The sequence below is a fragment of the Trachurus trachurus genome, assembly GCF_905171665.1.
Source record: "Trachurus trachurus genome assembly, chromosome: 11".
In the NCBI taxonomy this organism is placed as follows: Eukaryota; Metazoa; Chordata; class Actinopteri; order Carangiformes; family Carangidae; genus Trachurus; species Trachurus trachurus.
The window spans coordinates 17,559,370-17,573,125 of record NC_139904.1 but is presented as its reverse complement, the minus strand read 5'-3'; the positions used below and the strand labels follow the sequence as shown (position 1 = coordinate 17,573,125).

At 40.4% G+C, this 13,756-nt stretch overlaps 1 protein-coding gene across 1 annotated transcript; it reads right to left on the bottom strand.

Annotated features, from left to right (window-relative positions):
* Positions 1-1,304: 1,304 nt before the first annotated feature.
* Positions 1,305-13,668, bottom strand: grhl2b (grainyhead-like transcription factor 2b; the record flags this gene model as incomplete). The annotated part of the gene is made up of 15 exons (XM_083982599.1): positions 13,483-13,668; positions 13,198-13,265; positions 12,427-12,796; positions 11,593-11,651; positions 11,253-11,409; positions 10,126-10,237; positions 7,059-7,153; positions 4,617-4,775; positions 3,419-3,476; positions 3,169-3,308; positions 2,836-2,873; positions 2,589-2,680; positions 1,701-1,786; positions 1,531-1,595; positions 1,305-1,419 (listed from the first exon to the last, which is right to left on the bottom strand). Exons 1-15 carry the CDS (start codon positions 13,546-13,548, stop codon positions 1,305-1,307), a joined length of 1,680 nt encoding a protein of 559 aa, XP_083838725.1. The 5' UTR covers positions 13,549-13,668.
* Positions 13,669-13,756: the final 88 nt, after the last annotated feature.

Below are 13,756 nucleotides of genomic sequence, written 5' to 3'. Positions count from 1 at the left end.
AGCATCTGATAGACATGTTTACATATTGTAGTTTCAGACATTGCTGGTTTGTTAATCAGCGCATGTGTAGTGCTGATAAACAAATGTTAGCACATTCACATGCCCAATTTTTGACAACTGTTTTTGGATAGATATATATTCAATATATATATTTGGATACGTGTAAGAAATTACGGCAAAATATATCTAAAACAACAACCAACTTAACGGCTAAATCGAGAGATGTCATAATCATGATATAAAAGTTGCTTTAGAATACACAAATTGAAGAAATTTCAAACTTTACAAGTCTGAAAACTTTTTATATTTGTCTCCTGTTAATTCTTTCTTTAGACTTTGTGGGGCACTATACCTGTTTAGCATAATTACATTAGCATTTATATGTAGCTTCAAGGAACCTCACACAGTCACTTGCAGTAGACTCAGTCTTGTTTTACCAAGAAATTACATCTATTGTTTACATCTTTATTCATTTTTTAACACAGCCACATGAGACAAACACAACAACCAAGTGCCATCTGTCGCCCCCTCAGAAGTTGTATACAGTACTGTCTTTTGACGTATCATGTAATTTAAAGTCCTACAAATAAAACTTTGGCTATTTGTTGACATGTAAAATTACAACATGGCTGAAAAATAGAAATAAGTTGTTTCAAAACTCCTTGAGTACTCTTAAAGAGGGTGACTACAAGAAAAGTCACTGAAATGGAAAGTACTTGAAATTCTTGGAAAGAGAATGTTTTAGAAATGCAAAAAAAAAAAAAAAAATCATTATAGTATTAATAAATAATAATACATTTCATAAAAGCAAAGGCTGGCATGCAAAGGAGCTGCTAAGTTACTTAGGAACAACTAATTCTACATACATCAGGGATTTCAAGGCTACTCCTGATGTGTTATTTGGCAAAAACACAAAAACGCTGTACAGAATGAGAATAAACATACAAATTCTTTTATACAATAAAAATATTCAGAGGACATGGAGGACATGGATCCGTGCGCCGTCATTTCACCTTAAAGCACAGAGGATGATATAAACCAGTTCGTGAGAAATTCTCTAGTATCCCCTTTCTATGAAATCACTGTCGTCCTGCACAGAAAGTACGACTTGCTTCATTGTGTAACAGTGTCGCAGAGGGATCAGGGGTCGTCTCAGAGCGACACCGCCAACGGACTGTCCCTAGTGTCAGTCAGCTTATCAGCCAGTCAATAGCAGCCTTGTACATTTCAGCCAACCAGCAGTCACAGCATCTCTTCTTTTAATCGTCACGTCGTTGCAGTCTCTCAGGTCAGCTAATGAGCCGTTAGATCTCCATCAGCGTGACCTTGTAGGCGTCTGCGTGGCTCTCAATGTTGAGGATGAAGGTGTCTTCGTTGGAGTAATGCTCGATGATGTTATCGTCCATGTTCACCAGGATCCTGACATAAAACACGAAAGAGAAAGCTCCTAAAACTTCCATCCTCTTGCATTTCAAAACACTGAAATAAAAGTCCATGTGTATTTATCCCTTTACTTCACTTCACACTCACCCCTTTTTACTTTTCTTGTACACTTTGGCTATTCTCTCCGTGGGCACGCCGTACTTCTCGGATATCTACGGGTGATAAATTAAAACGGTCCATCAAGGGCACAATTTGGTTGCAGCTGAGCAAACAAATTGCGCTCACTCTCATATGTAAATGGAAAAAGCATCACTCACGGCGTCCATTAGGCCTCTGAGCGTGGGAGACTTCAGCATCAGAGCGTCAAACACCTCGTCCGTCTCCTTTCTTACATACAGCAGCACTACAGAGAAATGAAGAATAAATCAATAGTTTATAATATTCATACACCTGTTTGAAGCACATAATGCATCATAGATCCCGAATATCAGAAATGAGATCCTGGTGATCTGATGGTCATTATTGAGCAATATTTAGATTTTTTTTTTGTCATTTATTATTCATCAAACTATATGTCCGGAATTACCAGTCAACGTGATGTTTTATTCTTATTGGAAAACATTTAAAAGGAGATCTGACCCGATAAACAATTAATCAATACAAAGATCTGAAGAAAATGGATAACTGTTTCTGTCATGAAGCAAAAATGCCAAAATGCCATTACGCTGTTCCTGCATCTCAAATGTGATGATTTGTGTGTTTTTTTCCCGTTACAAACTGTAAATTGAGTTTTTCACCTCAGGTTATGGACAATTGCAACTGACATTTAACAGTGTTCTCTAAAATAGGTTATTGATTAATTAGAGAAATAATTAACTATGTTTGTGAAATGATAACCATGAGACTACTACTAAAAAGTTTTATAGATATAGATATAGATGATGATATAGATGATCTGAAATTGAGTCTAATCCACACATTTTACAGATTTTACATGTGTAAATGAACATTATGTCTTCATCAGGCCTGACTTGTTATAAGTAGGATTTATTATATTATATTATATATACTGTATATATATTATATTGTATGTTTCACAGCTCTCAGGCCTCCTCTTCTTGCTCAGGGTCATTTTTTGTAGCTTGGTGAAAAAGATAAAAGGGGGAGAAATGACACAGAGGGAAGAGGAAGCTGCCATCTTGTACCTCTCTTGTGCGTCTCCTCTTTGATCTGTTTGTGAGGCGACGGACACAGATCTTCATCTGACGGCCTGAACATCCTCTTCACCAGCACGCTCCTGAAAACACATCAAAACAAACATGTCATATGCGTTCCCTTTGCATATGTGGTGTGTAGGAGCGCGGTATCTGTACATGCGCCCATTTGCATGACTCATATTTGGATGACCCGATGTAAATGAAAATGTGCTTTTTCCTGTTGATGCACACTCACCCTTCTCGCTCTATATCTTCTGTGTTGAAGGTAAAGACCTAGAAATTAATCACACAGAACACGAAAATCCTTAATTTATGATAAAAAAAGAAACTATGACAATATTGAATATATAATGACAAATTCAATGTTTTGGGTTTTGTCTGAGGGAAAGTAAGATCCATCCTGAAAAACCTGTCGCATGTTTTGATCTGGAGTGGAGATGCAAGCCTCAGATTCATTCTGACAGTGAATTGTGGCTCCAATTTCAAGCGATAAAAACTGGTTCTGTCACTTTTGTTTATAATGGCCATGCTGGGACATTATGTGACGTGTGTGTTGGAGGTGACGCACCTGTCCGGCCCGCTGCAGATTGCCAAAGTGAACGTCAGGGATGAAGAGGACAGGCTGAGCCTCCAGGTCAGTCATTGTCTTGAAATAGGTGGTGTCAGACTTTTTGGGAACAGTAATAACACCTACACCTCCGTCCTTCCCTGGAGAGGAATGAAAAAGATGATTTAGAAAAGTGCAATTTTTTTTTCTTCGCCTCTGGACCTTTCATTTCCACAAAGAAATAAAAATAAAGTTGCTCTGCAGCTCAAACCTTTTGACTTCTTGCGGAATAGTTTTCTCTCCTCGTCCCTTATCTTCCTCTCTGCACCCTGAGAAAACAGTTTGTGGGGATGGTGAGAACGAGAACCTCCTTTAAACACACAGCTCCTCTGCCAAATAATGAGTTTTTACTGTAAAGTTTGTTTTCATGAATAAGAATGACCTGCACACACTAAAACTGTACAAGCTGGATGGTGTGTGCTGCAGGTCCTCAGGTGTGTGGAGGCTCACTGTGCAGGTGAGACCACTAGAGGGAGGACTGATGTCATTGTTTAACTCCTTCACTCCGCCCCCTGGTCTGCAGACTCACTAACAGCTTATAGGCAACATGACACATTTATATTTGTGTGATATGGACTCAAACACACAAAAGAGTCAAATATTTGTGAAAGTGGAGAATCAATATTTAAATCTGTGTCATTAGTTACACTGAACTATTAACTGCTACCTCTGATCTGATCAAATCTCACAGAAAAGTAAAATACATAGATAAAAAAAAAAACATTTTTAAAAAAAGAAAGAAAGAAAAGAAAATCACGCCATTAATAAATCTGTAATTTACCTTTTCTTTCACATCTAAACTAATTTTTTACATCAGCGTTAACAAGGAGGTCAAAACATTTTCAACTTTATGATCAACAGGGAGCTCTCTGGTTGGTTAATTAATTACTTAGTGGACAGAAACTTAAACTGATAACAGTTTGTATAATTATTACATTTTAACACTAGATTTGATACCTTTTTGTGCTAGTCAGCTGAATGTGTTGGGGTTCTGGACTGATGGTTCAATTAAAAAAGATTTTTTAAAATATCAAATTGTTTTCTGACCCGATGATTATGAAGAGAATGATAAACTTTACATTAAACTGAACATCTTTGACCTTTACACATTTCAACTCACCACTTTGAACTGTGGGGAAATTAGGACAAGACATTTTGTGGTTTCTTATTATTGATTTTCTATTTTCTGGTAATTTATAAAAGAAAGAATTCATAAATTGATAATATAATAATAATAATAATATCATAACTGATAACTCCTCCAGTATTCCTCCTTTAGGATGTCCCTTTTGGAAATGCTTAAAATGTAGTTTAAGAGAGCAACAACTTCAAAGTTTCAAAGTATAATCAGAGATTCATCTTTTCTAGCCTGAATCCTCATAACTGCTGCGGAGGAAGTGATTTCTCACCTTGTCACAGAAGACCTTGATCTGCGAGTACGCCCTGTGCAGCGGCTTGTTGCTGCGGTTGTTGTAGCTGTACGTATCAATCTGGATCATCAGAGGAAGACCCTTCACCCCCTTCTGAGAGGAGAAGTCTGTGCTCAGACAGTTGACTGTGATGAAAATCTGCCAAGGACACAGAAATAGGAGGGAGGGGACATTCAGATTGAACCTGTAAACTTGAATTCAGTGGAGTTTTTTTTTTTTCCTTTAGCTCACAATTTAGTCCATAAAAATCTCAAAATACTGACGGGTGCAAAGCAATGTGGCTCTACATCAAAGGAAATACCTGAATCTATTTGGATGTTTTTCAAGGTATTTGTGGTTGAGTTTTCATTTCTAAACCATGAAACAGTTCAGTGCAGAGCGTAATGAATACTTTCACAGTGGTTACAGCTCATTGAGAAAATCGTGAACAACCTTTCACCTTTGTTCCATTTGGCTGGTGGCAAATTCTTCGATATTTCCACACCCCTGGTCTACAGAGATCAACACTACGTCTACATGTATCAGCATGGTCACGCAGCAATGATTGTCATGTCGTGAACTGAACTTTTGATAAACTGGCAACCTCTGCTAACATTAGCTGTGCCTTGCAGGTTTTTTTTTTATTTTTTGTAACATCTCAGCATTGTGTTTCTACATTTCTTCTTCTCCCCTCCCCGCCTTTTAACGCATCTTTACACACATCTTTGGTGTTTGGTTCTGGAGCCATAAAATCTCCATTAGCTGCAGCAGCCACGAGGAGACCCTCATTTCACCCAACAGAGAAACAGGAGCTCTGACTGCACTCTGGCTCCAAGAATCAAGATCAGTGGTTAACCAGCTCCTTTGCCCTGTGACCATAAAGGAACCTGTTGTCACTGGTTGCATGAATCTGATACTGCTTCAAGAAAACGAACAAAAACAAGAGGAAAGTCTGAAAAAAAAATTCCATACTAACTTTTTCTAATATGATATATCTGTGTATTTTCCTGCTCAACTATAATTATTATTGTGAACTCTTTTTCCCATTTGTTTACCTATTTAAGCACGGGTGTGGTCTTTTCGATGACACTGAGCTCTAGGATTACTGCTCTGCAAAGATTTACCCAGATGAAGCTCTAGTGACTGACAGCTCGACTTTCAGCCATCTTGAAACTGGAAACCTCCGTGAAAACACGTCAACTCCACAACCTATGACACATTTAACTGCACCGAGCGAAGCCTCATAACTCGTCCAGTATGAACACATTGGATCACTCCCAGTCAACTTGTTATGGTGTGTGTCTCTGTCGCTCTATAGTTTCCGTTACTTCCTCTAAATACACAGGAATAGTAGAACATGTTTATATTCTGCGCTGATATAGTTGTCTTGACCTTTTTATGAGCACTTTCTCTAAATGTTAAACTAATCTCTCTCAAAACTGAATGGTCTTATTTACTTCACAACTTATCCCACAGGTTTTAGTATAAATACACACAATTGATTTTAGTTGTGATTCAAACTGTCTCTCTCGTGTATCCTATTTATTTTGATACTCTTCTCAACTTCTAGTTTTGTTTTGGAGAAATTTGAGAAGTTGTTTTAACCCATTCTTTCACTTGTCCTTTAGACCTGCAGCAGCAGCAGCAGCAGTGTGAACATGAAACTACCCGGTCGTTGCACCTGTTCCTGCAGTGCATCAGGTATATTGAAGCTCAATAGTCACACAGATTAAGAGAATGAGTGGGAAAGAGCTAGAGAGAGAGAAAGAGTCAATATTGGCCCAGAGACGTGTGCTTGGATTTCCTCCAGCAATGTCTTTGTCCCCAGGCTGCTATTACAATGAAAGAGCCACATTACACAGACACACACACACACACACACACACACTAGTCACTAGCATTCACACAGAAATGAGGGCAAAACAAACAGCAGAGGGTGGGGACCGGGCTTGGTTAGTGTTGGCCCTTGGGGGACTCTGGAGTTCAAACAGAGACGGGGCTTCATTTAAGGAGTGGCCACAAAGGAGTGGGCTACACAAAGACAAAGAAGGCAAACAGAACGAGTACACAACACTCCCCATCAGTTTTATGATGGGCAGTCTAAAACACGAGAGCGAAGATGAAGGAAGTTGCTTTCAGCTTCGACATTTGGAGAAAAAAAAACTGAATCCACTGTTGTTTCTGTGAGCTCGTTACTGTTTGTGATGTCGACACGCTGGGAGTTTGCATCACAGTCAAAAGCCTGTTAATTTGTTGAGTGTGTGCATTTGTTTGCCAACATCTGAATCAGCACAAAAAACCTGTCCCACTGCTTTTCTCACATTCACAACACACCTCCAGAGAGACGGAACCGGTTTGTGGAGAAATTACAAAGGCATTTATTTCTCACAAAGAAAAAAACCTGTACAATATTTGTGTAATATTTGTGTTTGTGTTTTGTACCTTGGCCTCTTCATTCACATCCCAGGTGAAGGAGATGGCATTGTAGGCAATTTCTTCAATGTTGCCAATTGTGTTGAAGCTCTCCTTGTAATCGGCTGTGGGGACAAAGAAGAACATGGTTTATTCCCGCAATCACATTCACCCCAGAAACAAAACTTTTTCTGCATAAACATTCCCTAAAATCTATCCAAACTATGTTGTATTGTAATATTTTGTCAAATATCTATAAAAAAGCTTTCAGCCATTAATAAATCCCTCTATAAACCGCAGAAATTGGTCAATAAATGACACAAATATGGTAGCTATTGTTTGTTGAGATAAGCAATCAAATGGCACGCTTCAATTTTATAAGATAAAACCTTATCTGCTTGAGCAAACAAACTCAAAGGCTTCAAAGGCAACAGGAGGAAACACGGGAAACGATTGGGCTCAGTGGGCCAGACTGAGAGCCAGTCAGACAAGAGCACTGGCCGAGGGTTATTGACCTGTGTCACTGCAGACTGGGGGGGGGGGGTCTGTGATTTCAGAGAAAAGAAATCCAGTGTAAATACATAGAGAGTTAAAATGAGCCAAAGATGCCACAATGCCACTGTTAATGTGAATCCACTCATTTTAACAAAAAAGATATGCATAATGCCTAATGTGCATTTAGGGAAAATCTGATGACCTTTAGTTTCATGTAAACCTTTTACAACTCCTTGGATAAAAAAAACAGGGATGCTAGAAATCAAGTGAGACTTCAGAAGCTCTTAATATCTAAACAAACAAACAGTAGTATTTGTTCATAAGAGTAAAATGTGCAGAGCTGACTCACATCAGTGCTCCAAATAATGCAAGGGTCTTAAAGCTAATTTAAAGAATAAGGATTGTGATGTTTATACTTTTTTCTGAAATTACTTCGTTAGGATATTTTCGTTTAGGTAAGGCAAATGTATTTGTATAGCCCATTTTTTCAAACAGTTTGTCTCAAAGGGCTTTACATAGATCATAACAACATCCTCTGCCCTTAGACCCTCACATCAACTGAGAAAAAAAATTCCCAACCAGGAGAAACCTCAGGGTGAGCAACAGAGGAGGGATCCCTCACCCTGGACAGGCAGACGTGCAATAGATGTTGTGTACAGACAAGAAAGCAGTTTACAGATTAGTGTTGATATTGGTATCTGTATAGTGAGTCTGTATGAGAAATGCAGATAGGATGAGACACAGAACAACAGTTCTGCTCATCACATCTTAAAGCATCCCCCCTCCCCCGTCGTCTCAGACCTCCTCCATCATCCTGACAGCCTCAGTACTGACACTTCCTGGATCTTTAGCAGGTGCACAAAGCAGCAGGGCAGGCAGCAACATGCCTATCTGCCAGTACCACCCTCCCACCCCCTCCTGCCATTAAATAACCCCATTCAAATGATCCATTCATGACCCCACCGCCCCCCTCCACCTCCCACTCCCCCACCCCCGCCTGATAAAACCCTCCACCGCTATTCAAATCAGTTCTCTGGACCAGCTTCAGGTTACAGGCTGCAACCAGCTACAGGCCGATCTGGCTCTGAGGAGCAGGGTGGAGGCCGGTCTGTCATCTGACCTACGGAGCTGCTTGAACAGACATCCCCCCATCCTGATGCTACACACACATTGTTGTGTGTGTGTTGCAATTGCAAGTTGCAGCACTAATGATGAATATATGACCACAAACAACCACAAGCGTCCCTGTCTGTGTGGAGTATGTTCGTACACGCAGAATGCGTGTGAATATGTGCAGATATATATCTATGTTTGCTCGCCCTCTGGGACGAGCTGTAGATACAGATCAACCATATGGCACTTACACACAAACAAACACACACACACAAAGCTGCAAACACAGACTCATTACACTGGCAAATGCCAAACAGAAAAGTGACCACACTGGAGAAGATGAAACACTTCCTCTAAACGGGAACGACTGGCAGTTATATTTAAAGCTACCATATTTACTTTCAGCTTCAACTTAGAGATGCTGCAGTAAGAAGTCAGCTCATTGACATCATCAGAAAACCTAAAGTACTTAGATATTCTCAGTTGGAAGAGAGGTTACAGACATTTTTGGCTTCTGATCCTTTATAAAAAATATATAAAAATTAATTTATTTCCACAGTGACTATCTCTCAATCTTCAATTGATCTTTCGACACCCTTGTTGTAAAAACATGTAAGATAACTCAGGATTTGTGTGTGTTCATGTAAATATAGAAATTAGATCTCAATTGGGCAAGAATCACTTTCAACAGACCAGGACCAGTCGAGGTAACAGTGTGGCTAACATTCCTCTCCCTGTCCCAACAAGCTGTGTATAGGTGTGTGTATGTGTGTATGTGTGTGATTGTGTGTCTCCCATCCACCCTGAGTCTCCCACATACCTCTGCCATCTCTGCCTCTGTCAAGCAGGCCCAAGCTTGTCAAACGCAAACCGCCTACAAGCTTCTCACACACACACACTTATTCCAAAAGCCGTAGAAAAGATCGGTTCACATTCAAAACCATCAACCGACAAAACACCCACAGTCAAAAAGGTGAATAGCGTTAAGTAGCAAGTATGAGGCTGCAGAGCGGCACACGTACACCCGTGGGAAACTGCGGCCAGGGAAAGTTTTTGACATGCTGGTTTGGGTTGTTGAGATATTTTTCATGAAGCAATGTTTTGCTCAATCTCCCAGGTGATGTAGGGGAGATTAGAGGATTTACATTGTGTGTTTCAGCAACACCGAGACATTAAAAGATTCAGCTGTGTGGAATTGTTGAGTGTGTGTGTGCATGTGAGTGTGTGTAAGACGGCTCAGCCTCCTGTCTGATTGTGGATGATGGTGGGCACCAGAGCCGCCTCAGGCAGACAGCTGGGTGGGGGCTTATTTGCTCTTAGTTTGGTCATGCCTTGTTTATTAGCTCAGTGCATTCCAGCATGTGCCATAACATAAATCTGTCACTGTCTCACGGCATATGTGTTTTCATTCCTTAATTGAGCTGCCGAAGCCTTTGCTGTTGTCAACACGAATGTTTTGGAGGAAAGAGCAGCGCAATAAAAGTCTTACCGATGTCAAGGACTCTCTGTTTGGCCGTGTGCTGCCGTGAGTGCCAGTACTTCCAGTACTTCAGCTGCTCATCTCGGTTCTTGTCCTCGCTGAACACGACCATGATCACACTCTGAAAACAGACACAAGTTATGATGAATGTCTATTAAAGGATAGTCGAGTTTCAGGTGAAGATGCTGAGGATGATCTCCATTGTTTGTGTTTGTGAATCCCAACAGATTCTTGTCTTTCTCACAATTCAACTTTATCATAACATGGGTATTATTGCTATCGGTAACAATGACTTTAAACTTGTCTGGTAATGCAGTGATATTGCTAAACAGAAGTATGATTAGGCAAGAAACCTCAACAGTCAGATTATCATAAACCATCCGCAAATCACAGTCAGACATATGTGGAAAAGAAAAGAAAATGGTATGTGACACAGACGTGCATAAAGCATAAAGCATGCATAAAGAATTTAACACTCCTATAATTATATGTCTCTTTCAGTTTACAATCTTCAACCAGTCTTCATTGAGAGAAGACATAGGCTATAAGCCTGAAAATAACTCTGATGCAATACATTAAATTGCAACATTTATGTTTAATATTGTACATAATAATAATAATAATAAAAAGATTCAAGACATTACTGCCTTAAAATCACTTTTAGAAACAAGTTGTAAGTGTTGAGCTGTTAGCTAACAAGCTAACCAACCTTTAGCTATAGGTATAAGTTGCTTATTTACATATTCAGCAGATACAGGACAATACTATCATTTACTAAGACTTGTGTTTGTCTTCACCTGATGAATATAGGTTCAATACTTCCTCTCTTTCAGCACATGAGGGAAGCCATGACAGAGAGTGTGTAAAGATGTTCCATAGAGATGAGAGGACAATAAACAAACATATAGTCATCTATCTAATCCACTGTTTTCACAAAAATATAGATTACAGCACGTTTTATAAACACAGAGTCTCAAGGTTTTTGTTATATGTAGACATAAATTACATACAAAAGAACTTTTTTCTGTGTCATATATAAACTACAGCTAAATCCACAGCTGACTGGAGGCATTAAGGGTAGAAGATGGGAAATAAAAGAGGTGAGGATGAAGAGAGGCGGAGGTGACTTCCTTTACCCGGACTTTGCTGATGGGGTGACGGAGACGATTGTTGGCACTGAGCTCGTTGAGCGTCACGGCGTAGAACTGGCCTTTGTTCAGGTAGGTCATCGGCCCCTCGCCCTGCTTCTGGCGCAATGAACGAGTGGCATCCAGCGTGTACCGGAAGCTGTCACTGCGCACGCACACAGTTGATATGTGATTAGAAATAACAAGGTAAGATACAGGTACAACACACAATTTTGCATTCCTTTCTGGATCACTAGCCGTCACTATTTTGATTTCCAAGTGACACATATCTGAATATTTACACTGTGACATATATTGATAATTTCCTTTTATAACAACAGGGACTTACACTCTCTCCTGATGAAATACAAAGTCATCTGGACCCAGAGAGGAAGGTGTGTGGTACTTCTGCAGAGAAAAACACACAAAGAGGAATTTATTTTGGCACAAAGATAATTTGGCCTGAGAGGAACTGGTTAAACAATTCAATCTAAATGATGAAAAAAAACAAAAAACACTTGCATATTCAGCAGTAGTATTCTCATAGATTTTCTGTTCTCAAGCTTATGGAAAACAAATTTAACAACCACTTGTAGATTCTTGTTCAGGTATAACGAACCTTTGGACTCTGAATCATATTCAAACATCTATCTGTCTTCACGGACGATGACAGAGCAGCTCCACCCAGCCAACACTGCTACGGATCATCAGTGTGTGACACTTGGACTGCTGTAGTTTTCCCCGTTTGGTGTTTATCAATCTGCTTTCTTTGCTTTTGCCCTCCTACATTTTCCCACGGTGCCTTTTAACCCTCACTATACCTGTGGTTTGTATGTGTAGATGGGGAAGATAATAACAATGGCAAAATAATCATCACAGCAGTTAAAAAACTAGTTCATCCTGTTGAAAAAAGTTAAAGCTTAGCCCTTCTTCTATCAAAGTAAAACCCAACTTGCGGTTAAAGTTTTGACACTTTACTATCTGCTGCAATAGGATCCAATAAAACAATTGGACATAGTTATGCAAAGAACAGCTATTTTCAGCAGTAATAATATGTTTTGGAGCTGTTGTAACTAAACTGTCTGACAAATGAATGTAGGATATGTGTGGCATCTATAAGTCGACCACTGCTTAATTAAATAAAAGGTTATTTCTTTGTCTTTAATTGCACAGGATCTCTCACCCCATCTCTCTCCTCCTCGTACGGGCTGTCAGGCGGACTCTGCTGGTCTTCTTTAGCGTACGAGCTGTGACTGACGGTGGTCACCTCATACGGACTCTGTTCGTAGATCACCCTCGCCGACTCCTCTCCTTCCACCCGGTAGTGATGCCCCGGTGCCGTCGCCGTGAACACGGGCGTGTACGCCTCGGCCTTCACCAAGGCGCCCGACCCCGTGCCGGTCCCCGTCGAGTTGGTGAACTGCTCCCGTTTGGCCTCCTGGTGCTGCTCCGTGTTCAGCGACAGGTTGACGGGGACAGATTTGAGGACTTGAACCCGGTTGTCCACCGTCTCCACCTCGTTTTGGCTGTTGGGGTTGCTAGGCAACGTTGGCCTGGACACACATAGTGAAAGCTCCCAGTCAACTCTTTGATGCCGAGGTGCAAATGCAACATACTACAATTTATGATTTTAATGTCTTTCTGCATTTACTGAACTTCAGGTTAGTGGATAAATGTAAATCTGATGTTTTATGGATTTTTAAATGTGTATCTGTTTCTTCATTGACAGATATTACTATTATCTGCAGCACATCGCTCTTTATGATGGAAAATCATTTTCTAATGCAAAGGTTTTCATATGAAGTTGTTTTTACATGTAACCACATGTGAAAGATGTCAGATGCTGCAGCTGTTGAGGCCAAATATTTAACATCACATCACTGCTGTGAAGGCATTTCTGTCTTTCTGTCTGGACATGTGCAACCTTGACTGAGACACTAAGAGATTCACTGACCTCTTCTCCTGTTCCTCTATAATTTCAGCGACTTTGGGAACTGGCAGGAGCCTCTTTTCCTTCGGCACCTGGAGGTAGAAAAAAAGAGGCCGTTATGTGTTGGTTGACCTCATCTTGCTGTTTCCTTTGAACATTTTTCTCTGTATTTGTGACAAGATTTCAAAAAGTCAGTTGATAAGCAAATTACATGTCCATGGAACAATAAAAAAACAAAACACATTTCCTGTTTCTTTCAGTTTTCTTTGTCCTTGCACCACAAAAGTGGGTTCGACCATGTTTTCAAACCTTGTAGTAGTCGTAGAGGAGGCCCAGAGCGTTGGCGCTGTCCTCATCCCCGTTGATGCTCATCATGGCTTTGGTGGCGGCCGTCAGTGGGTTCTCCAGGTACGTCCTCCATGCCTCGTCTTCGCTGGTGTAGGCCCGCCGCACTGCGGGGAAGGAGCTCTCGTTGGGGACCACCACCACCAGACGCTTACTGGCAGACACACATGAAACAAATTGAAAACAACTGAATTCAAAAGTGTAAAAAGATTAGGCTCTTTCACCCAAAGGCTCAGGA